Source organism: Choloepus didactylus, chromosome 8, assembly GCF_015220235.1.
Source record: "Choloepus didactylus isolate mChoDid1 chromosome 8, mChoDid1.pri, whole genome shotgun sequence".
Lineage (NCBI taxonomy): Eukaryota > Metazoa > Chordata > Mammalia > Pilosa > Megalonychidae > Choloepus > Choloepus didactylus.
Window position 1 is genome coordinate 25,112,077 of NC_051314.1, and position 26,034 is coordinate 25,138,110.

General features: G+C 43.1%; 1 protein-coding gene across 4 annotated transcripts; it reads left to right on the top strand.

The window, feature by feature from the left end:
- Positions 1-7,882: 7,882 nt before the first annotated feature.
- NFYB (nuclear transcription factor Y subunit beta) lies at positions 7,883-24,052 on the top strand. 4 transcript variants are annotated; one of them, XM_037847613.1, is made up of 8 exons: positions 7,883-7,979; positions 10,600-10,685; positions 16,871-16,964; positions 18,220-18,350; positions 19,456-19,653; positions 21,037-21,118; positions 21,910-21,989; positions 22,377-24,052. In XM_037847613.1, exons 2-8 carry the CDS (start codon positions 10,680-10,682, stop codon positions 22,407-22,409), a joined length of 624 nt encoding a protein of 207 aa, XP_037703541.1. In that variant the 5' UTR covers positions 7,883-7,979; positions 10,600-10,679; the 3' UTR covers positions 22,410-24,052. The 4 variants fall into 4 exon arrangements, 3 of the variants coding, with proteins under 3 accessions (XP_037703541.1, XP_037703543.1, XP_037703544.1); XM_037847615.1 differs by lacking the exon at positions 7,883-7,979 and adding an exon at positions 8,768-8,820; XM_037847616.1 differs by lacking the exon at positions 7,883-7,979 and adding an exon at positions 8,838-8,975.
- The last annotated feature ends 1,982 nt before the right edge of the window (positions 24,053-26,034 follow it).

The following is a 26,034-nucleotide window of genomic DNA, read 5'->3' on the forward strand; positions in this document are numbered from 1 at the left end:
GTGTAAGTAGGGAGAAGAGTTAGGAGGCCACTGCTGATATCCCAGCGAGAGGCACTGGTGGCGTGAATCATGGCGGGAGGAGTGGGCATAATGATAAAGTGTTACGATTTTGGATGTATTTATAGACAACAGATAAGCCAGAAAAGTCGATTATGCTAAGTGCATTGGAGTGATCATAATCATATTTACCCTCACATTGGATAATTTAACCGGGTGACCCGATGGAGAATAACTGGGCAGGGCTACTTTAGAAGGGGGGTCGGGGAAGACCTGGGAGATGAAAAGGAGCCATCTGAGATCTTAAGGCAAAAGCCTGGTGTGTGTGAGGAGCAGAGCCACAAGGGTGTTGAGAGGGTGATGGGGTGGGGGAAGAAGTACAAGTCAGGGTGGGGAAGCAGAAGCCAGATCCTTCTGGGCCCTTCCTTCTAAGACCAGAGGGAAGCTGTGGGGAAAAGGACACAAATGTGATGAGACCTATATTTGAATGAGATTATTCTGACTGCTGTGCATGGAATGGGTTGGGAAGAGAGGGGCAAGAGTGGAAATCAAGAAGTCCGAAATGAAACAATACTAAAATGGACATTGCCATTGTGGGAATTCCGGGGGGCCTAACTGCAGTAAGAAAGTAAAATCCAAGTGTGCTAAGTCTTCATTGTGCCAGGGACTCTATTTTGTTTGCTGAATTATGACTTTGATATAAATGATAGTATAAACTAAGGGACAGCCTGTGGTGTACCACCTGGGAATAAAAAAGCCACTCAATCACCTGTCCTCTGACCTTTAACAGGAAGGCTAGATTAGCTAGAATGTCCTTTTCAAGACTAAATTGTTATCTCCATTTCTCTCTTTCACCATGTGATCATGAAAAACGGCTAACATTTATTGCGAGTTTCCTGAATACCTGCACGAAAGGTACCATTCATTGGCAGACATCACAGGTTATCAAGGCAGGAAGAGTCGGGTGCAGAGGGGGAGTGGACAGGGCTCCATCTCTCCCTCTGGAGTGTTAGTCCCCAGCCTTAAGGAGAGTGCTTTATCCACCTTTGCGGTCGCAGTTGATTTGTCTGGGGGGGGGGGGGGCGGCCGGTTGCTGAACCCTCGGCTCTCGGCATTGCTCAGAGGGTACCGGCGGCGGGGGCTCTTTCCCGGAGGCGAGGGCGAGGCGGGGGACTGGGCCCTAGTCCCCGGCGGAGGCGTGCAAGGAGGGCGGCGAGAAGGAGCAGGCGGGACACGGTTCTTTGAGGGAGGATGAAACCAAGAGAGCTTTATTAGGGGAGAACACCAGCTTATATTGGGCGCTTAGGGGGCGGGGTAGCTGTAGAGGTCAAAGGCTTGGATTGGTTCAGAGAGGGCGCGGAGGTTGATAGACAAGGGGCGGGAGTAGTTCCGGTCCAGGCGAGATAAGGGGGTGGGGAAAAGGCGGTTCCCTCCGGCAAGCCTCTCCCAACAGTAGTATTTTGGGTGAGGAAATGGGGCCTGCCTCCGGCCTCACTTTCCCAGGCCCGGGGGGCTGTGGAGGGCGCTGTCGCCCGTGCCCACCACCCTCCCCAGGGGCTGATCAGGTCCCCCAGCCCAGGCCCGCCAAGTCAAAGCACGTAATCAGTGTCCCGCATTTCCCCCTTCTTTTCAAATTAAAGGAAGAAGCTTACCGGAGAGGTCCGCTAAGGGATGAGGGAAGGGGAAGGTTGGGGAGGGGAAAAAGGGTTGACGGTGGCTCAGCGAGGCTGGAGCTCGGCGTTGGTGTGGCGCCCGGGCGCTCGACAGGGGCCTTGCTGCTTGCGGGATGGACGAGGGTGGGGGGTTTAAAGTCGGAGGTTCAGAGAAGCTGGAGCTCGAGGTTGGTATGAGGTTCAGGCAATTGAGAAGGGCCTCGCGGTCGGCGGGTTGACCGGTGGCGGTGAGGTCGCGGAGGGTTGGTTGTCATCTCGGAGTAGGGAGCGTCAGAGGTGGCGAGTCGCTGGTACTGGACTTGCACGAATGAGGAAAAAATAGCATCCGTTTGTTTCCTTACAAGCTGGACAATTCTGCGGATAATGCAGGGCCCTAAGGTGAGAGCTAGAATAATCATTAGTAGGGGGCCGAGGAGAGGGAGGAGGTAAGGGAGGAGGGGGGTAAAGATGTGGGACCAATAGCTGGTGGCTTCACGGTCTCTTCTACGTTGCTCCAGTCCCTCTCGGACCTTTTTTAGGCTGTCTTCGGCGAGACCTGTGGAATTGGCATATACACAGCACTCTTCTCCTAGGGCGGCGCAGAGGCCCCCTTCTTTGAGGAGGAGAAGGTCGAGACCTCGGCGGTTTTGGAGCACTACCTCAGAGAGGGAATTGACAGAATTTTTAAGATGGGAAATAGCGTCTTGTAGGTGACGAATGTCTTCGTCAACAGCCGCCCGGAGGTGAGTTAGGGCGGAGCTTTGACTGGCTAATGCAGCGATTCCGGTGCCAGCGCCTGCAAGACCTAGGAGGGAGGAAATTGTGAGAACGGTGATGGGCTCTCGCTTTTGCAGTGGGGCAGGAGCTGCAGTTGTTTCCAGGCGGAGGAAGAAGTCTTCCTCGCTGTGGTATAGGACCCTAGGGATAAGGACAATTAGGAGGCAAGTTTCATGAGTTGTATTGAGGGTCTGCACGTTAAGGCAGGGGGTAAGTCCTGTAGAGGAGCACAGCCACTGTGAGGAGTTGTGGGGAATAAGAAACTTGGCAGAGCTGCTGGGAGAGGAGTAGTTGGCACAAGCTGTGAGGCTGGGAGAGTTGCTTGAGCGAGGACGGATGCACTTTCCTGTAAAGGAGACTGAATGAAAAGTTAGGGGGACGGCAGAGGTATTCCAATTGCATTCCAAGGGGCTGTTCTCTGTGTTTTCCGAAAAGGAGAGGTTGGAGGCAACTGGCTCATATAGGGGGAAGGAGGTGGAGAGGCAAAGCCAACAAGAAGAGGTAAGATTGGGGCTGGAGAAATTCACCGAGGTGAAGGCTGCTTGGATAAGGCCGAGGAGGGGAGAGGAGTAACGAGAGGGGGGTAAGAAAGGTTGGGGTGATGGGGTTGGCGATGCGTTGTTTGCAGCTGAGGTGCGACTGGTTGGAGCTGAGGTGCGGCTGGAGGGCTGTGGAAAAAGGGGGTTCACTCGGACTGGGGTCCAGGCCCAGGTGTACTGTTGTCATTTGGTGCACCAGGTTGCGAAGACGACGGCGTTCTCGTCTCGTTAGATGCGTGGTTGCTGGTGGCGGGTCGGATTGCCCTTCCTGGGATCCAGATTGGTTGTGCTGCATCATCTGGGAAAACACAAGCAAACCCGCGCCCCTGGGCGAGGAGTGGGGAGGGACCCTTCCAGGCATTATTCTCTGGGTCCTTCCAGTAAACCATTGGGGCCTGGGTGGGCCTATACGAGGGCCCCCAATGTTTATGTAGGGGCGAAAGCCCATCCTTATTGAATGTGAGTAGATTAAGGTGAATAACGGCTGCTATGATAAGGTCCCCTGGAGTTGCCTGGGGGAGCATTGCCCTTTCTTTTTCAATTTGTGTTTTTAAGCGGCGATGGACTGCTTCCACAATGGCTTGTCCCTGTGGATTATAAGGGATGCCGAAATGATGGGTGATGTTATATAACTGAAGAAAGGCCGCAAAGGAGGCACTGCGATAGGCAGGCCCATTGTCCGTTTTTAGGTCCCAGGGGACTCCCATGAAGAGAATTCCTTGTCTTAGGGCCTTGATACAGTGTTTGGCCGTTTCCCCGGCAAGGGGGACTGCATAACACATGGCCGAGAAGGTGTCAATTATTACATGCACATATTTGAGGCGCCCAAAGGACGGAACGTGAGTTACGTCCATTTGCCATCTAGAATTGGGTTTTAGGCCTCGTGGGTTGACTCCCTGAGATTGCAGGGGGCCAAGCGGCGCAAAGGGCGCACAAGTTGCACAATTGCGGACAAGATGTTTACAGGTATCTAGGGGGAGGCCACATAGATGATGCAACGACGTAGCCGAAAAGTGAAACCTGGAATGCAATAACTTGGCCTGGTTAACAGCATCCCCCGGAGGGGCTGCCGTGTGGGTTAGCATAGCTTGGGTAGTCTGAGCTGAGACCGCTTGGTCTACTATACTATTGCCATTAGCCAGGGGCCCCGGAAGGCTTGAGTGACTACGAATGTGGCTAATGAACCAAGGATCCTGTTGATGCTTCAGGATGCTTCTGAGGTCAGAAAGTGCTTTATCAGTGGCTGAGTCTCCCGGGAAAAAGGTGGAAAACGCGAGGACTCGGCAGACCTGATACGTGTAGAGGCTGTCGGTGAAAATGTTTACTGGGTGGTTACAGTGGGTGTTTAGCGCGTATGACACCGCCAGAATTTCCCCCACTTGGACTGAATGAAGGTTGACATAACTGAATAGGCGGGGTTTTGGGTGGTCCTGGGAATAAGAGAGGAAGGCGAAACGGGTTTTGGAGGCGTCAGTGAAGACGGTAGTGGCACCTGGGATGGGTGCAGAGGAGGGGAAAGGATGGAAGGGGCTGCGGAAGGGAAGCTTGGCGAGTCCCTGTAACAGCCGATGGCTAGGATAGTGGCAGCTGAATTCCCCATGAAATCCTTCCAAGAGGATTTGCATGTCCGGGTTGTCACGTATAAGCAGGCGGGTTTGGCCTGTGTCTAGGGGCCAAACAATTTTTTCTGGCGGCTCTCCGAATACATGAACAGCCAGGGTGACTAGATCTGAAGCTAGGCTGATCCAGAGCCGCACTGCGGGGCAAATTTTCCTAAGCCGGCTTTTAGCAGGGTGCACCCAAAGTAGAGGGCCTGGCACGGGAGTGGGGGTAGGGGCAGCGCTGTTCTAAGGGTTGCCTTGAGGTGTAGAAGGCAGCCAGGGGTTGTTAGTCGGCAGGGTGGGAGGAGCGGCGGCAGCTGCCGGTAGCGGCTCCGAGGGGGAGCTTGTCGAAGGGGGAGGCGGAAGTGGGAGGCCCCAAGCGTCGCAAGATGGCGGCGCGGTAGGCGTGGCCAAGACACAAGATGGCGGACCAGCCCCGCCCTGGGAAAGGGCGGGGTCCAAGGCACAAGATGGCGGACTAGCTCCGCCCTGTGAGAGGGCGGGGTCTAAGGCATAACATGGCGGACTAACTCCGCCCTGCGAAAGGGCGGGGCTTAAGGCATAAGATGGCGGACTAGCTCCGCCCTGTGAAAGGGAGGGGCCTAAGGCATAAGATGGCGGACTAGCTCCGCCCTGTGAAAGGGCGGGGTAAAGCGCATGCGGTTTCCGGTCTGGCTTAGGGCTGACGTCATCACTAGAGCACTTCCTCCCCTCAGTAGAAGAAGGAGGAAGTTCGCCATTTTGGAGCAGTCTGGGGGGGCAGTTGCAAAGAGGTACACGGCGCCAAACAAAGAAAGAAACACACAAAGGACTACAGCAAAGTAATGGAGGGAAAGAGGGAGAGCGTTAGGAGGAATGGGGGTTATAGAAGAAAAGGACGAGAGGTAGACGGAAGAATGGATAGTGGGGAAGGGAGGAGCGGCTCCGGAGCGGCGAGGGAGAGGCGGCCCTTACCTTGCAGGCGAGGAGAAGGGGAGCTGGAGAGGCGTCCGGGCGAGCGAGTGGCGTCACTGGACCGCTGCGTGGAGAGGACTTCCAAGTGCAGGTGCCCCACGTTGGGCGCCAGTTGCGGTCGCAGTTGATTTGTCTGGGGGGGGGGGGGCGGCCGGTTGCTGAACCCTCGGCTCTCGGCATTGCTCAGAGGGTACCGGCGGCGGGGGCTCTTTCCCGGAGGCGAGGGCGAGGCGGGGGACTGGGCCCTAGTCCCCGGCGGAGGCGTGCAAGGAGGGCGGCGAGAAGGAGCAGGCGGGACACGGTTCTTTGAGGGAGGATGAAACCAAGAGAGCTTTATTAGGGGAGAACACCAGCTTATATTGGGCGCTTAGGGGGCGGGGTAGCTGTAGAGGTCAAAGGCTTGGATTGGTTCAGAGAGGGCGCGGAGGTTGATAGACAAGGGGCGGGAGTAGTTCCGGTCCAGGCGAGATAAGGGGGTGGGGAAAAGGCGGTTCCCTCCGGCAAGCCTCTCCCAACAGTAGTATTTTGGGTGAGGAAATGGGGCCTGCCTCCGGCCTCACTTTCCCAGGCCCGGGGGGCTGTGGAGGGCGCTGTCGCCCGTGCCCACCACCCTCCCCAGGGGCTGATCAGGTCCCCCAGCCCAGGCCCGCCAAGTCAAAGCACGTAATCAGTGTCCCGCACACCTTGGTGGCCCTGAGGCTCCTAGCACAGTGCTGGGGGATGAATAACCTTTTTGAATTTGAATTAAGCATGGAATTAAGCTTAAATTTGAATTAAACACTGATCTAAGCAGATCAGTGGTACTGAAATGATACAATATTATCTTAAAGAAAGTAGTCATCTTTGAATCTTTTGGTCCATCATCCAGTGTGTGGATCAGTCATACTTCTCCGAATTCTATTACTTTCTTTGTAACATTTCCTGCCTTTGAGCACATCATTTCACTCCAAAAACTCCAATTTATGGGTAAACAGAGAGAAAGGGAGGACTCAAACATAGAGAAAGTTTGATGGAGATTATTATCTTAGGATAATAATGAGTCAACTTTTTTTTATTTTTTATTTTTTAGGGCTTTCCTTATGCATTTACCTTAATTCCAAACAAACCTAAGAAGTAGCTACTATGACCCCATTCTAGAGGTGAGGAAAAAATCACGTCTAGATAAAGAAATTCGGCCAAGGTCACAAGCCAGGAAGTGGGGGAGCTGGATGTCTAACCACACGGTGGCATTGCTACGTATTCCTCTTGGAATAATTTGGGAGATTTCATTAGTCTTTGTTTCCTTATTTGTCCCGAAAATCTTAAAGTTTACTGGAGAAGCCAGTAGGAGCTCTATAAATAAAACGTGTCTGTTTATTTTTAAATGACTGAAGCTGGGAAGTTTAACATGGCGCCGGGCCACCTGCTTCGTGCAAGCAAAGGGAACTTCGTTCTCGGTTCCCTTGCAGGAACCCCGCCGTCCTTCGCAGTCAGTGGTGTTTGGATCAGCGTTCATCTGCGATGGATTCACGATCCATACTACAGTCAGAGAAAGACAACGAGGGAGTTTGCTGGGTACAAACAACAAATGGCCGTGGATTCTTGCAGCCAACATATCATCTGGTTGGAAAAAGCCACACGTCAGGTTGCAACTACTGGGGGGTGGGAGTGGGGATGCGAGTGGGGGTGCGGATGTAGGGCAACATTTTAAGTTCAGGGTGAAGGTTGGCTAGACTGACCAACTTGTTAAACCCAAAGAGGGACGAGGGAGGGGATTGTATCTTCAGAGGAAATCTCAAAAACCAACACCCTAGCTCAGTAACCAAGAGGGAGCCCTGTGTATTTGACTCAACAGGCACATAAGAAAAACACGAGGAGCTGGAGGCGTTCCAGGAGGCAAACGCCATTCACACTCACCCGCTGGCTCGGGTGTCGCCCTAGCCGGTGGCTTCTGCCCTTGTTTCCCCTTCTTAAAAATGAGTCGCAGGCAGGCTTAAATCAGGAGGGTGAGACATTCCACGTGGGGAAGACAGGCGGGGAATGAAAATAGAAAGAGGCCTGAGAAACGCTTTGCACAAACCCGGGGAAACACTACGGAAAGAAACCCGCATAGACCTTAAGAGCATGCCCTGGTTCTGGTCCCCGGAAGCCCCCGCAGAGCAAGGAGGCCGCTCGTCAGCGCAGCACAGCCCGGAGAAGAACCGCCGCGCCGCAGGCACGCTGCCCGGCCCGCAGCCCCAGGCAGCAGCAGCAGCTCGGCGCAAGAGGCGGGGCCGGGGCGGGGCCGCAGCCCGAGCGGAGGGCGGTGCGCGGGAGGCGCGGAGGGAGGGTGTTGCGCCGAGGGAAGCGGCCAGCGGCGGAGGGAGGGGAGGCCGAGTCCTGGAAGCGGAGCTCCGCGCTGGGACTGGTTCCTTCGCAGCCATTTTCTGTCCAACCAAACAGCCGATTGGAGACGGGAGCCAACCAGGGCTGCATTGGAGGTTTGTGTCTCGCTTCGGCCAATGATCGCTCCTATACCGACTCCACTTTAGCTCGAATGAAATGTCCGTCTCCTCCCGGCGTCGTCCCTGCCGCCAACGCCGCCGCTGCCGGGGGCACTCGCCTCCCGCCCGCCCGTCCGCCCGAGCCGGGGCCGCGGCCGGGGCCGGGCCGGCGCCTGCGAGGCCGCTCCCGCTGCGGGCTGGGCCGGGGAGCGGGTGCGGGGCCGCGGCGCGGCTCTTTGTGCGCCGGGCCGAGGGGCGGCGGGACGCAGGCCAGGCCGCCTCCCGCTCGCCGCCGTTGGGCTCCGGGCTGGAGGCCGAGGAGGGGGCGCCGCGGTGCTGTCGGGGCCCCCCTCTTGGCGGCGCCCGGGGCCGGCTCCATTTTGTGCGGGGAGCCGGCCGAGGAGGCGGGGGGACACGGCCCGGGACTCCGGTCCCGACCCCGTCGCGGCGCCCCGGGCGAAGGAGCCCCCACGGCCTGGACCACCGCGCGGGGGTCCCGGGGGAGAGCGCCCCACCGCCCTCCCGTCCGCGGGGCATGACGGGGCCCGGCCGCTTTGTCTCCCCGCGGCATCCCGGGCACCGCGCGGCCGGCGGGCGGGAGGAGGCGCTGGGCGCGGGATCGGCGGCCTGGGGCGGCCCGCGGCGAGTCAGGGGGATGCCCCGCACACGCGGCACTGACGGGTCGTCCTGGCCGTGGGGCCGGGAACACCCTGGCACCTCTGTGGGGAGGAAGCGAGGTCCCTGGGAGGAAGGAATGAACTTGGTTTCCCCGCAGTCCGGTTTATGCGTAAAGAATGCAGCCATCTGGCGGCTTGCGGTCCCTGGAGTTGCCCCGAAGGTGGGAAAGCAGCCTTTGGGGTTGAACTAAGGTTTTAATCGTCGGTGGTGGGAGGCGGGGAAGATATACCGGGCCTTAAGGGGCAGTAGTCTTCGAGAACAAAGAATTACAGAGCACCCACAAATCATAAATCTCGCCCCAACTATTGTAGCAAGGTAATTTAACAAGATTAGGTAGCATGCGACCTTTTTGAAAGAAATGGCATCCCACTAACCCTCATGGACTTCACAGTACCTTGGTTCATGCCACAAATCACTGGGATGGGTTCAGCTCTCTTAGTATGGAAAGTAATCAGCAACATAAAATGATGAGTAAACTGATCAATATAAAATTGCGTCAATAAATAGGGATTTTATTTATAAAGTATTACAAGTTTAAGCAGAATTCCTTAAAAGGCAGTTATTCCTTTCACGCACTCCCCTTGTAGCTTAATTTAAGGATTATATTGGTGCAAAACTCTGGGTGTTGATGCCAAAGAATGGAGCGTGGCAGGGAGGGGCTACAGCTTTTCTTGGATACACATTTGCATTTCTTCAAACGTTAAACAGATGTATGCATTCCGTTGAGCTTTTACATATATCATATCTAAGCTTTAAGAAAATGTATTATGACTTGGTAGTTTTGTTTTTTTTTTCTCTCTCTCTAATTTACTGCATCTAAATACATGGAGCGATTGTGGTGAGGTGTGGCGCTCTCCATTCCTTCCCCCACCTCTTCCAAGCAAAATACATATATATAGCTCCTATGTTTTAAGCTAAGTGTTCTGAGAATGGTTTGTTTGTTTGTTGGCAAAGCAAATAACACTACAGGGAATTACACTACAGCTACAGGGACTTTTCTGGGCAACTTTGGGGTTAGAAAGAGGACAGTATTTGAAAATAAATTAGAAATTGCTTTTAATATTATAGTGGAATAGACAATCTCAGGCGGTCTTTGCAGCCTGGGCCCTTGTAAGGCATTTTAAAAATTCAATTCAATGACTACGAGTTTTTCTACTACTTATTAGATTTCAAGCTCGAACACCTAACAGTATTTCTTCTCCGTTTAACATTAACCCCCATTTTTAATTGTTTGACTTGAGAAAAAGAAAAGAGCAAATGAGAAATGGAGACTATAACATTGTAATTAATAGCAATTTATTCAGCCTTACAGTTAGACTGAAGTGCTCTTCAGATGCAATTTTAGCCCCACATGGAGATGGCCTTAAAATTATAAACTAGGGTCTTGATTGTATTGTTCTTGGTGTTCTCTGGGCAGCATGAATCTGCTCTTCCAGTAGAGTTTGAGATAATATTTAATTTAAAAGCATTGTATTCTGAGAGACAGCTTTCCCCTTTTTGAGCTTTTTGTACTCCTTAACCTTACTCAGACATTAAGAAGATCCTCACCAAAAGAATCAAATTGATAAGTGGGTGTTTGTATTTTGGGTGTTAACATTTTAAGTAGTTTAAGATATGTAATTTTTGATGTTTTGCATTTTCTATAATATGATCCTCATTTGGTGTATTGTGATGAATATTTATAAGGAACATGACTAAATTCAGGCTTATGTTGGAAAAGCAATATCTTAACCCCCTCCCCCCATGAAACTAATTTACTGAAAGTTCTCCAAAACAAGTCTTCAATTTAACTAACATTTATTGGGTGCCTCCTTTTTATATCATGCACTCCATTGAATGAGAATAGGAGGCAAAATTATAGGTGTCCTCTTTAATATTGCTAGGAAGAAAGCCTGTACTTAGATTTTTTTTAAACTACTTATAGATGTTTATTTTTTAGGTTGAAATTGAGCAAAGACCAGACATCTTTTTAGAGAGGTGTTCCCAAGCACCACTTGCAAAACATTCTGACGGTATTTCATGACAGTAAGTATGTTTTACCATTTTGGTTGTTAATAAGACTTGCACAGTAATTGCCTAGAAACAATTATAACTGGTATTATAAAGAAATTATTCCTGATAGAATGGATGCCTTTCATGTCAGAGAGACAGTACCTCTTTGCTCATTCCTATTACTTCCTTATTTTCAGTCACTGAAAAGTGTTTCTTGTGGGACCCTAACTGCAATAGAAGCTACAGGGTAAAAAGCCTGTTCCAGCTCTTAAGAGACTGTTTAGCTTTAGTTGAATGGAATGCTTAGAGGACAGTTACTTGCTGAACTGAAAAGGCTTCTCTAAGTTCAGTGTAAGTGTAAATAGAGGTATCATAGGCCTGCATCGTTGGGTATTTTCTGCTGGAGGAAGCGTGTGAGGCTTTGAACCGAGCCTTGTAAGACAGGTGGGATTTGGGTAGGTGAAAGGATGCCTGTAGGTGAAAGGATGCCTGTATAAAGATGTTGTCACCAAAAGCAGAGGCCTGGAGGCAGAGATGAGTAAATTTTGTTTAGGGTATGGGGAGTAGATCTGTATGGTCCAAGTGGGATTCTCAGGATAATGTAGCAAAGAGATACTAGCTCGCCTGTCTGGATACTGAGTTCTGGATCTGCTGCTATATCTGTGACCTCAGGCATGCCATAACTTCCTGGGCTCTGGTTGCCTCACTCTTAAAATGAAAGAACTGCAGTGTGGGTAAGGCACATTCTAGCATTAGGATTTTATTAGCCCTGAAGATAAAAATGGATAGGAAACAAGTTTAGTTAGGTTAAGTGGGGATCCATTCATATAAAGCCTTGAAAACTAACTTTGGATTTGATGCAGAAGGCCTCTAGAAATCATAGGTTCAAGAGCTATAGAAGTGGTGTTGCAAAATTAGTCATAAAACTATATCTTAAGGTGGATTGGGTGGTAATCCAGTGGAAATAAAAAAGGAAGAGCATATCCAAGAGACATTTTAAAAGAGGTAACAGATTAGGCAGAGCTTGAAGGAGATGGAAGAACCTAAGATGATTGGTATTTTTAGGCTGGAAGAGAAGGATGGTGTTGAAAAGGAGATATCACCCTTCTGCAGGGGATTGGGAAGATAAGATTCATTTTCCAATATCTTAAGTTTGCAGTGATGGGATATCAAAACTAGACATGTTCTACAGGCATGGTCTACTTGAGTGGCAGGCAGGATATTGGTTATAGATACAGGATATATGAGCAGGGAGTTGATACTTAATGTTTATTAAGAGAGTAAGGAAAGAAAGAGAAAATGATAACCTTGGATCAAACCAACAATTAGGGGATGGGTAGGAAAGAATAAATCAGGAAAGAGTATTGCTTTGGAAATCCAGGGAGAATAGAACTTCAAACATAAATATGGCCAGCACTGCAAAGAACAGTCAAGTAGGATGAAGGCAAAATCATTGGCAGCTTTTAAGAGCAGTTTCAGTATTGTGTAGGGGTGGAAAAGCATATGTCAGGGAGTTTAAATTGGAATGAAGAGGTGTGTAAGGACTGTTGGTGAAGGTGAGAATGACAACTAGAGAAGGGTGTGTGGTAGAATGAAAGTTTTCTATATTCTATGAGTACTTCTATGTGTTTAGTGATAGAGACTAAGCATGTTTAAGGAAAAGTTAAGAGGCTGTTAAGAAGACGTGAGGGGACAAGGAAATATTGTAGTATTTCTTATCCTCAAAGAAATAAAAAGGAATGGGATCCAGAGACAGATAAAAGGGGGCACGTGAGAGAGACAACTCTTGGTGCCTGGAAAGAAAGATGAAAATTCTATTTGAAAGGATAATAAATATATCATACTAGGTTACATTTGTTGAGTTCTTACTATGTATCATGCATTTTGCTAAGTGCTTTTTATACGATACCTTCACTTAACTCTCATAACAACCCCATTTTAAAATTGGGGAAGCTGAGACACAAAGAGAGTGGTAACTTATTCAGAGACACAGCTAGTAGGTGGGAAGGAAGCCAAGCTTCCCTCTCAGGTGGTCTGGCCTGAGGGCAGTGCTTCTGACCATGGGCAGACTGCCTCCTGGTAGGATAGGGCCAAAACCAGGAGAAAATTTTAGATTTTGGAGATGGCAAATTAAAGGTTTAGGCTTAAGGACTATAAGAAAAACTATCAGAAATGAATACTGTAAAGTACTTGGCAACTGAGTCTCTGGATTTCAATCCCCCTTAACTAGCTGTGCCACCTGGGCAAGTTGTTAGCCTCCTACACCTCCATTTTCTCATGTTTTACACAGGGTTGTGAGCATTGCATGAGATATTTAGAAAATGTTCAGTAAAAGTTCATTTAAAAGGGGCATTATTTATGCAATAAATTATTAATATGGCTTAAATAGTGCTACCTTGACAATTTTAAAATAAAAATCTAATACTAATGGCCAGCAGACCAGTTTACATAATATTTTAGAGAACAATATTATTACAACTAAATAATTAGAAGTCATTAAAATTAAAGGAGATTTAACTCCCCTTTGTCCATATTTATCAGTTCCTTTAGATCTAATGATTCATCATTTTACCCATTTTCTTGTCATTATCCTTCATGCTTTTCCCACTTTGTTACACCTACCTGAACAAAACCCAACTCTGGATGAAATGCAGTACATTAGCTTCTCTATGCTTACATCAGGCTTCTAAGTGTCACAACTGGACGTATTGCTCGCATTATAAATTCCTGGTCACCAACTTCCTGGTCCCCGGCACTCCTGTTCCTTTCCTCGGGAGACCCAGTTGCAAGAGTCTCAGCATTCTTTCTTGGTCCTTTTCTAGCTCGGTTAGTTACCAAGGCCTGATTCTACTTCCTAAAAAGTTCTCCAGCCTTTCTGCCCAATCTCAGTCCTGTTGCCCTGGACCAAATACTGGAAACAATCATCATCTTGCCTGAATTTGTGCCCTAATTGCAGCTTTGTGGTCTACACTGGTCTTCTGCCCCTGTTCTCATTCCTTTTCGGTTCATTTTCTATACTGGACTGTAGCCAGAGCAAACTTTTAAACAAGAAAGGAGATTTGCACTCTTTTGCTTAAAACCCTTCTGTGATTTGCTTTTGTCCACAAGGCACTACCTAGGTCATTCCAGTTCACCAGTATTGTATTTCTGTGTTTCCTCTGCCTGGAGCATTCTTTCCCCACCTTTCTTTGCATAGCAACTTCTACTCATCTTTCAGTCTCAGTTGAAATGTCGTTTCCTAAGATAGCCTTCCCTGACCCCTCAGACTAGTGAGGTCCTTTTTTGCAATAAGCTCACATAGCACATCTTTGTTTTTCTTTGCACTTGGCATTAGCAATTAATTATTTGTAATTATTTAATAGTGATATGACATTTATTGAGTACTCCCATTGTACTATGCTAAATCCTTACTTGGATTATTTCCTAATCTGTACAGGAGCCCTGTTAGGTATGTTCTATTCTTATCCTTGTGTTATAGATTTAAAAAATTGGGGAGTTAACTTGCTCAAGTAGCCAGGAATTCCAACCAGGTGATCCCACTCCAGAGTCTGTGCCTTGGAAGTACTAATAGGCCACACTCTGCCACCCGCTCTCCCCTCATCCCTGCCACTGTTTATGTAACATTTGTCTTTTCTAGAGACCTTGTCTGTGTTGTTGACTGGTTTATCACCATCACATAACATGATGTATACTAAGTGCTCATTCAGTAAATATTTGTTGATTGGCTTGCTTACCATTTACAGTATGTTTTGTAAATTTTTATAAGAAATTTGGACCTAGAAAAAACCTCTGGGATTTATCTTCCTTAGTAGCAAGTTTTTCCCCCTCATTCCTTATATCTATGAGAGTGGCTAGCTTATTGTAAGCATCAAAGATTAGGCTAATTTGTCAAATGAAAGGTACTAGGTGCTGTGGGGCTTCTAAGAAGGGAACTTTACTTTTTGGAGTACAGATGGAGTAAATCCAGAAAGAGTCCAAGAGGACGGTTCTGGGGGGTGGGGGTGGGGGATTGGGATTACAGAATGGGGCAGGATTTTAATGGTAGCAAGATAGAGGAGAGGAAGGAAGACAGAGGGATGGTAAAATGACAGAAGCTAAAACTTGTGGAACCAAAGAGACAGAGTTAAGCAGATGACCTGCAGCTTTTCTTCAAAGGAGAGAGGTGAGATCTAAAGTCTAAAAGTCTACTCAGTATATTACATGCCAAACACTGTCTTTAGCCGTTTTCTATTCTTTAATTCTGACAACTCTTTAAAATACTTTGATCCCCATTTTCAGACAACTGACCTGTGAGAGGCTAATACTATCATATTAATCCAAATGGTAATCTTGCTACAAGTCCAGTACATGACAAGATAAGATGCTTTAAACATTTTTCATTATTGCTTTTGTTTGTACTCTGTTTATAAATTAATTCATCTCCCAGATCAAGCTGGTTATTTGGACAGTATCTGCTCATCAGCCAAATTAAAAAAACTTATGGTATCCTGTGGACATTTATTCAGCAAAGAATTTCTGTTTTCCTAAAAGTGTTTGTTTTCAGTTGTAGGTCCTGAATCAACCACTTTGGTCCAGTATTCTGCACCTTGATATTGTAATAACTAGGGAACAGCACAGCCATCCTAATTGAACTCTTTTTCATGGCTCATGAATCCGTATCATGTCCATTAAAGATACTGTCCTAGTATCTTGTTAGCATTTTAGCATCAATAGTAGTATTGTTTACTTAGGTAATGTTTCACATTCACTTCTAGTAGTAAAGATGGGGAAGGCGGTATTGTTATCTCCATTTTATATACAAAAAATTCCGTTAGTAGGGATGCTTGTTTTCAGGGATCAGTAGTGGAGTCACAGAGCTCATTGATGTTGTTTATCTCTTGGATGCCACTAAGAAGTATCAATAAATAGGAACACCCTGTGCTTTCACAAATCATTAAAGGTATGTGGATTCTATTCTCTACCCCCCCAAAACAACTATATAAGTTGTGGAAATGTATCTATATTTACGTGAGTTTAGAGATCACAGTCAACAGATGCATGAAAGAAATGCCATATTATTGAAGACTTTTGGAAACTAGCCCAGTATTTTAATATTAGATAAAAATCCAACAGAGATAGAAAAGAAGCCATGTGTTACAGGGACTAAACTATTGTAGTTAATAACATTAAGTTTGTGCTGGGTTGTGGGCCCTGATTAACGATTAGGATCAAATGTCTCTCCTTTATTTGACCTGAAAGCATGTATAAATTGTACTAATTTGCTCTTTATTTCTGTTTGTGTGGATATTTTGCTATACTTTTTATTCAGATAATGCATTGTTAAATTTTCTCCATATACCCCTCCTGCACCTTACTGTTTTGTATAGTATTATTTGCAGAGGAGAAATTGATAAGTGCCTGATAACTTCCAGGATCTGTCATGTTGGTGAAATGGAAAGGAGCCAGTTCAGGGCTTATGGCTTAGTTTTTTCCATATTTTTTCCTCTTGGAATTCTTTTAGTTCTGAGCAAAATTAAGCAGGCTTCTTTAAAAATAATCATTTTTAATCTCTCATTCTTGCATATGTTTATGATTTTCCTATCTTTGTATGTAGATCTCTAATCTCCCTGACCCTTCTTTTTTTTCTTTAAAGAATCAAAAGGATGTGAAGGGGTGGGGCAAGAGAAAACTAACCGTTAGAATCAGAGATGATAGGCTTGTTCAAAATATGGGTGTACTTTGGGGTTACATGGGTTAAACCAAGCAAAAATTTGAACTAAGTATCTATTTTGGAACTGAGAGAGCAAAGAAAGTTCCCAGAGCAAAACAATATCATGCTTTGGCAGGAGAATTGAAAGTGATGGATATAAATGACTTCCAGTTGACTAAGCTGATTTTGTCTTTGGAAGGACATTCCAGGGATAAATAAGGTTGTAAGTCAGTATTGCCTTTATTATTTTTGAGGATTATGCAATTGGAAAGAAAGAGGTATGTGTTTAAGATTCATTTCCTTGTTTTGTTTCCCTTTTGGTCTCAAGCTTATCACTTATGGAGGGTGGGTAGTTAACAAATTATTGAAAGATTTCCAAATGGAGAAATGTAAGTGTTTTCTTTTAGTAAGTTTAAGGCCACGAAAAATGTAATTGACCCATCCTATGACAGTTTTTGAGCATTGTATCTATTTTGTTTTTTAGTACAACTTTTGTTTAGGAATACTGAAAAGTCTTTATTCTCCACAGATGGATGGTGACAGTTCTACAACAGATGCTTCCCAACTAGGAATTTCTGCAGACTATATTGGAGGAAGTCATTATGTTATACAGCCTCATGATGGTAAGAAATTCACAAGGAAAATTAGCAGTCTATGTCACAATTCCATGAAAGTCTAAAAAGATTTACCATGCTATTTTATTAGAATTGCTCTTCAAAAGAGTATTGAGTCCTAGAAAATAATTCTTCTCCTATAAAAGTATTAGAGGTATTAAAGTAGAAAAGCATTAAAGTATCAGGTATTAAAATGGTAGTGTTACACTGGTCTATCAGGAATAATTTACTTTTATGGTATTCTAATTTGTAGAATTTTAAAAATTTGAGATATATTTTTTGTACAAGGCAATTTGGGGAGGGGGGAATTATTTCATCCTAAGAATACTCACATACATTAATTTTGATTTTATCATAACCATAAACATTTAAATTACATCAGCTTAAGAACCTTTCTTATTTAATACATACAAAGAGTGGAAAGTTTACTTACGAGATATTTTTGGTCATAAAAGGATTTTATTGGTACTCTGAAAGCTTCAGGTACATTTAAATCTATATAACTTGAAAATGCACTTTTTGTAAGAACAGTTGAATCATTGCTATAGCTTTGTTCAAATGAATCAGTAATATTCAAGGCCACTTTTCCTATTCTATATAAACTTGGCTTTGGATGAACATAGAATTTTTTTTTTAATTCAGTTTTATTGAGATATATTCACATACGATACAGTCATCCATGGTGTACAACCAACTTGAACATAGAATTTTTTAATGTAGCAGTATTCACAGAGCCACAGATTAAAGTCTGAGTTTTATAGCTAAGTTAAGCAACAAGTGTTTATGAGCACCTCCTCTGTGGAAGGTGCTGTAACAAGTCCAAGAAAGGACACAAAGCTGACCTCTGGCATCAAGTAACAAAAATCTAATCAAGAAGATAAGAAATAGAATTATAAAATGTTTCAGAGAAATGTCACAGAGAAGTACTTTTGGTACTTTGTGAAAGGAGAGATCACTTCTTAAGGTGCTGTGGAGATTATTTGAGCTTTTTGAAGAATGGGTAGATAGGATTTTAGTATTCAAAGTTGAGGATAAAAGTATTCTAGGTAGTGAGATTGAAATTAATGAGTAGGTCCAGACCTGGTCCTAAGAAAATTGTGAAAAGGACTATTATTCTAATCCCTAAAAAGGATAAGGAAATAAATCAGATGGTTTTCTTCTAGGTTGTTTCAGGTAGTCTTCTATATCTTGAAATAAAAATTATGAGAAGCTTTATGCCTAGGTTGGTTGGTTGGTTGGTTGATTTATTTATTTATTTATTTAGATACTGAGGACAGCATGAATGATCATGAAGACACAAATGGCTCGAAAGAAAGTTTCAGAGAACAAGATATATATCTTCCAATTGCGAATGTGGCAAGGATAATGAAAAATGCCATACCTCAAACAGGAAAGGTAATTAGAGAAATTTAACTAGGTCTTCTGGGGTGGGGTGGGAGATATAAAACTACATGAATATATAGTTCATGAATACAGTTAGCTATTGATTACAGTAACTCAGCGTTTTGCCATACTTAGTTACTGAATCGTGTTCTATTTTAAGTTTTGTCAAATGCTCTCCTCCCCATTTATTTGAAGCAGATTTAAGAATCTTAAAAAAAAAAAAAATAAGTGAATTGTAGAACTGTCAGGTTTGGATATAGAAAGTTTGTAACCTCTATAATATTGCAGCAAACTGGATCATATTGGATGGATACACGTGTGTAAAGAATTAAAAAAAAAATCCTTGTATTTGGAAACAACTTTTGTTGCATAATTATAGATACTAGCATATGTTTAAATTCAACTTGTTTGCTTTTTTTAAAGAAACAGTTTTTTTATTTTTAGAACATCTTTTAAAAACTCATATTGTCACTCTACTCATCACCTTATCCTGGATTAAAATTTACATTTTTCATATTGTTGCATAGAAATCTTTTCTTTCATTTTATTGTAGCTTATAAAAGCATGAAAGTAATAAAGCTTACAAAGAAGTATATTATTAAAATACATCACCAAGCCTGCAGGTTCCAATCTGACTATGCATCTGCTTATTAATGCTTAAATAGGCTAGGCACGCACTGTCCAATAGCAGAGCCACTAGCCACGTGTGGTCACTGAGCACTTGAAATATGACCAGTCCAAATTGAGATATTACATACACACGCAATGGGACTGATTTTCCTGGGGCACTTGGTTACTAAGAATTTTCATCTTGTAGGGTGTAGTAGGGATATCCAGTGTTTGCTATTTTATACCACTACTGCTTAACATTTATATCTGTTTTCTGTTAATAGTTACCAAGACTTCTGTCATTTATATTTGAGTATTTATTCTGACAACCGAGGGTTTGAATTTTGATAGCACACATTGTATTCCTGTTATTAGCGTATCTTTCAGAGATTAAAGGTTAGAAGTCATAAACTGAACACTGTTCTTTGAACAGCCTTTTATTTTTCCAATTCGTTAGGAAGGTGATGGTTATATTCTCTGCAGATTTACCTATGGTTTTTTCCTACAGATTGCAAAAGATGCCAAAGAATGTGTTCAAGAATGTGTAAGTGAGTTTATCAGCTTTATAACGTCTGAAGCAAGTGAAAGATGCCATCAAGAGAAACGGAAGACAATCAATGGAGAGGATATTCTCTTTGCCATGTCTACCTTAGGCTTTGACAGTTACGTAGAACCTCTGAAATTATACCTTCAGAAATTCAGAGAGGTGAGTAAAATGTCTTCTGTTATGCTTTTAAGAAAATCAAGTACACTATTCACTTTAACTTTTTAAATGTATTATAATGTATTATAACTTTTTAAATGTATTATTTTTGGGGTTTTTTTTTGGCTTTTTTTTAAATTCAGTTTTCTTGAGATGTATTCACATACCATACAATCATCCAAAGTGTACAATCAGTTGTTCACCATACCATCATATATTTGTGCATTCATCACCTGTATTATTTGTTTTTACAAAACCATGTTTTAAGACATTCTATAAAATTTCTCAGTAGTATGTACTCATTTATGTTATTGTACTTAAATAGTAATTTCTTTTTTCCTTTGTTTATTACTAACTACAACAGTTCTGTGATGATTAAGAGCATGGACTCAGTCCTAGTTCAGCCATGTGGGTACTCTATGACCTTGGCCAGATTATTTATTTCAAGCTTCCTTTTCCTCATCTGTACCCGCCTCACATAGTTATCGAGAAGACTAAGTAAAATAACTCATTAACAGCACTCAGCTTGGCATATGGTGAATTCCTTATTGTTGACTGAATTTTTCTCCATTTCCTATTAGGTTTACCTTTGCCTATGTATGAATTTTCTGAAAGTAAACTGAGGTCACCATATATTTCTACACTCTTAACGTGGTGTCAGATTCACATTGTTTCAAAGTATTTCAAACAATATTAAAACATTATCTGTAGGATTTGAATCCCAGTTAAATTTGTGACATCTGCATGGATAGGAAGAGAATGTGTAAATTCCTCAAAGCATGTTTCCAAAACTTCAGAATCTTTGAACCTTAGAAAGGACAAAATCTTAGAGGTCTTTGGTCCAAACTCCAATTTTGATTCAGGAATCCTTAACTCAAATTTGTTGCTATAGTACTGCCCTGTTGGCTGAGAGCTATGTATATAATTAAATAACCTGAATCATTATAAAATGTGACTTAATGCCTAATATATATTATATTATACTGTATGTAGAATAACAGTTGACTATAGGTTCCTAAGTCATTTTTGTATAGTAAAATGTCTTATAAGATTTATAAGCATGTTAACTATTACGGCATTTTGCAGACTTCTTCATCTGTACATAGAGTTCTATTCCTTTGATGTGTTGTAGAATTAGAATTTGTTATTTTTGTCCATCAATATTTTGTTTTCTAGGTCATTACTAACACTTCGATAATGACTACTGCTTATATAAAGGTAGAATTTTGCAGGGGTCCTCTTTACATGTCATTAACCAGAAATATTAATACTCTGTTTAATGTTTATAATAATAGGTCCTAGCTTTAGGCAATAAGTAAGCATTCCTGTTTGGAAAACCGTTTCATTTGAATACTAGTTACTATGTTTTCTATTTTCTTCCCCCAGGCTATGAAAGGAGAGAAAGGAATTGGTGGAACGGTCACAGCTACGGATGGGTTAAGTGAAGAGCTTACAGAGGAGGCATTTAGTAAGCAGCTAAGTTTGCAATTAAGTTTGTTACTAGAAGACATATAGATTGTTAACACTGATTACTACTAAACATCTGTAGTGATATTTTTGGACTATCAGCCATTAATATTTTGAAATAGTTCTTATTAGTTCATGCCCTTATGTTTGAAGTCAGTGAGTAATAAATGTAGAATTTTTAATCCTGCAGATATTATAATTGTTCACTGATACAAAGCCCCTAGTTTTTGGGGAGGATTCAAATGAGGTAGGAATATTGAGAATTGTAGTTTGCAATATAAATCTTAAGATTTAAGAAAATTTGAACCAAAGGCTTCTTTTTAAAAAATCAGATATCCTTTTGTCATATTGGTGAAATAAAAAAATCTGTGGTGATTATATTTCTCAACTAAAATATGTATATTTATATATATATTTTTTCATATATAAAATATACGCTGCATATAGGCTACTCTCATCCAGGCCTCATGGCTTGGACCGAGGACCCCTAACCATGAATCAGAAACTCCATGCCAGTCTTTCTGCAGATTTGTATACCTGGGTGATTAGCTAACATAAACTTCAGAGGTATGAAGATTCAGAAAATGGAAACTGTAATATAAAAAAAATGTACTTTGGGGGAGCTTTTTTAAAAATAGAAAATTTGGGGATTTATGATTTTACCCAGGATTACACTGATGAGTGGCAGAATTGAAATGACACATTAATGGCACAGCCTTAAAAGTTCAGGCCAAGAAAGAAGATGTAATTTTTTCCCCCTCTTTAACTTTTTTTTGTTTGTGTGCTTTTTAGCTAACCAGTTACCAGCTGGCTTAATAACTGCAGATGGTCAACAACAAAATGTTATGGTTTATACAACGTCGTATCAACAGGTACAGTACCTTCTCTGTATTTTAACCTATTTTAAAAATTGATTATATCCATGATCTTTATCACAGATAGTTAATTTCAACACATTATTATTATTTAAGACCTGAAATAGAGAAGGTTGTTAAAAATGCTATTTTCTCAAAATATGTTAACTGTATAGTATTCTCTTAATGGTTAAAAATATACATGCATTTATATTTGCATAGAAGATTACTAGAAAGATACATAAGAAATTATTACAGTAACTGTCTCTGGGTAAAGGGAGTGGAGAGCTGGGGTGGAAGATAGACTTATTTTTCATTGCCTATTGTTTTTATTCTTTGAATATTTATAATACGCATATGTTGCTTTAAAACTTTAACTGTGCAATTTACATTTTCTATTCGTAGATTTCTGGTGTTCAACAAATTCAATTTTCATGATCTGAAGAAATGATGGAATAGGGAGTGTAGAGAAGTGGAAGAGGCTGTACAGTTCTGGAACAGAGACAGAAGAAAATGGTTGGAAAGATGTCTCTTTGTATATTAAATAGCTGTAATGTAGCTTCCTGATGCTTGACTAATTGAGGTGTTAATTCTGACTTGAGAATCTTTTTCATGAATGATTTTAATGAAAAATTTGGATTTTAAAGGTATTAAAATATTTTTGTTTTGTATGAGAGTTTGTTGCTCTGTATGACTCCTGTATGCATTGTATATTGCGATTTATTACTGTCAGAGATTTGTAGACAGTTTCTTATTTTCATATTGAATCATGTTACTTTTGTAATTCAAGTAAACAGCTGGGTTAATTCATGATGTTTGCCCTTTTAATAAAATATAAGGGTAGAGTTCATTTTGAATGCAAGTTGCCTTTATTATAAATTTGAGTTTGTCTTGGTTATATAATACCTTGCATGAAAACCTAGCTAGAGTTTTAGCTTTTGATGTATTTATTAAAATTAAAAAATTTTGTAAAACATTCATAGCTTAAGCAGCACCATTTTAAAAAAAAATATAATTGAAAAATTGTGAATTCAGAAGCAAATATTGTTTGCCCTATTAAACTTGGTGCCTGTTAACAGTGTTTACACTGTTCATTGTGCCTGTTAAAATAGTCTAGTTATTGGAGCTTTTTGTTAAGACTAGATTTGCTTTTTATGAGTACTGAATTCATTTAAGTTGAATGTAATCCTAGTGCTCTTGAAATGGTGCCCCTTTCATTTTGTATATGATTTTTTTCAAAGCATATTTCAAATACTATAGTATCCTCTTCCAGAAGAGGAGTTTTACAGTCTGATAGTAAATGTCCTCATTTTACCTTTTTAATTGAAATGTCAAGTTTCCTATTTTACTATGGAACCAAGAAATGTCAGACATTGTATATACAGACTGTTGTTTGCATGGGTGAGTGAATGAAATGAAGAACAGAGTGAGTGCTGTGAATGGTGTGAAATAGAAGACGCCAACTTCTAGTGTGCTGTCTTGATCTTTGCAATAAACTAAATTTAGATAATGTAACTTTGTATAATTAAGTAGTATATACTTGGGTTGCTTCTTTTGTAAAGTAAGGATTTGTATTTTCTTATCTGTTCTTTTTTGGTGATAATTAACTTGAGTTTTTTTATTTTAGTGTCAACAATTGCTTTTGTGTAGTTTGCCTAAAAGTAAGTTTGAGTGAATGTCATCTTTGAAGGACACTCAAATTTATAAGGTAGAAGCAATTTCCAAGATACTGGCTGAACAGATACATTTAGTTTGCCAGAAGGAGACTTTAGGGATGTATTTGTGCTAATCTGAGGTTGATACCTTCTCTCACCACCTCCAGCCCCCATTTAAAAAATAATCTTTCTTATAGAAAATTCAGATAGGCCAAAACAACAAGGGGGTGGTGGGGTGGTGGTGCTGGTGGTAAGCAAATCATCATCCTACTATGTTGAAATAACCAATGTTAATATTTTCGTAAATATCATTTGTCCTTTTACTTTGCTAAATATGTATATTTTTATAAAAATGAACTCATGTGCATACTGTTTTGTAACCTGCTTTTACACTTAACAATATATTGTGAACATCTTTCAAGGTCATTATGTGGTCTTCTACATAACTTTTATTGGTTTATTCTATTGTATGGCTGAGCCATAATTTATTTAATCCTCTATTGGACATTTTGACTATTTACATCTTTTCACAGTTATAAACAACACTTCACGAAATTTTGTGTACATCCATGACTGTTTTCTTAAAATAAAATCTTAGAAGTAGAATTGGTGGGTTAAAAGATACACAGAGAAAAAAGCAGGCAAGATGGCAGACTGGTGAGCTGTATGTTTTAGTTACTCCTCCAGGAAAGTAGGTAGAAAGCCAGGAACTGCGTGGACTGGACACCACAGAGCAATCTGACTTTGGGCATACTTCATACAACACTCATGAAAACGTGGAACTGCTGAGATCAGCGAAATCTGTAAGTTTTTGCGGCCAGGGGACCCGCGCCCCTCCCTGCCAGGCTCAGTCCCGGGGGAGGAGGGGCTGTCAGCTCCGGGAAGGAGAAGGGAGAACTGCAGTGGCTGCTCTTATCGGAAACTCATTCTACTGATACAGACTCCAACCATAGATAGACTGAGACCAGACACCAGAGAATCTGAGAGCAGCCAGCCCAGCAGAGAGGAGACAGGCATAGAAAAAAAACAACACGAAAAACTCCAAAATAAAAGCGGAGGATTTTTGGAGTTCTGGTGAACATAGAAAGGGGAAGGGCCCTGAGGCGCATATGCAAATCCCGAAGAAAAGCTGATCTCTCTGCCCTGTGGACCTTTCCTTAATGGCCCTGGTTGCTTTGTCTCTTAGCATTTCAATAACCCATTAGATCTCTGAGGAGGGCCTGCTTTTTTTTTTTTTTAATCCTTTTTTCTTTTTCTAAAACAATTACTCTAAGAAGCCCACTACAGAAAGCTTCAAAGACTTACTATTTGGGCAGGTCAAGTCAAGAGCAGAACTAGGAGAGCTCTGAGACAAAACGCAATAATCCAGTGGCTGAGAAAATTCACTAAACACCACAACTTCCCAAGAAAAGGGGGGTGTCCGCCCACAGCCATCATCCTGGTGGACAGGAAACACTCCTGCCCATCGCCAGCCCCATAGCCCAGAACTGCCCCAGACAACCCAGTGTGACGGAAGTGCTTCAAATAACAGGCACACACCACAAAACTGGGTGTGGACATTAGCCTTCCCTGCAGCCTCACCTGATAGTCCCAGAGTTGGGAAGGTGGAGCAGTGTGAATTAACAAAGCCCCATTCAGCCATCATTTCAGCAGACTGGGAGCCTCCCTACACAGCCCAGCAGCCCAGAACTGCCCTGGGGGGACGGCACTCACCTGTGACATAGCACAGTCATCCCTCAACAGAGGACCCGGGGTGCACGGCCTGGAAGAGGGGCCCACTTGCAAGTCTCAGGAGCCATACGCCAATACCAAGAACTTGTGGGTCAGTGGCAGAGACAAACTGTGGCAGGACTGAACTGAAGGATTAGACTATTGCAGCAGCTTTAAAACTCTAGGATCACCAGGGAGATTTGATTGTTAGAGCCACCCCCCCCTCCCTGACTGCCCAGAAACACGCCCCATATACAGGGCAGGCAACACCAACTACACACGCAAGCTTGGTACACCAATTGGACCCCACAAGACTCATTCCCCCACTCACCAAAAAGGCTAAGCAGGGGAGAACTGGCTTGTGGAGAACAGGTGGCTCGTGTACGCCACCTGCTGGTTAGTTAGAGAAAGTGTACTCCACGAAGGTGTAGATCTGATAAATTAGAGATAAGGACTTCAATTGGTCTACAAATCTTAAAAGAACCCTATCAAGTTCAGCAAATGCCACGAGGCCAAAAACAACAGAAAATTATAAAGCATATGAAAAAACCAGACGATATGGATAACCCAAGCCCAAGCACCCAAACCAAAATACCAGAAGAGACACAGCACCTAGAGCAGCTACTCAAAGAACTAAAGATGAACAATGAGACCATAGTACGGGAGATAAAGGAAATCAAGAAGACCCTAGAAGAGCA

Coding starts and splice junctions, on each gene's coding strand:
- NFYB (XM_037847613.1), top strand. Junction 16,965..18,219: donor TGTTATACAGCCTCATGATG/GTAAGAAATTCA, acceptor TTATTTATTTAG/ATACTGAGGACAGCATGAAT. Junction 21,990..22,376: donor ATACAACGTCGTATCAACAG/GTACAGTACCTT, acceptor TTCTATTCGTAG/ATTTCTGGTGTTCAACAAAT.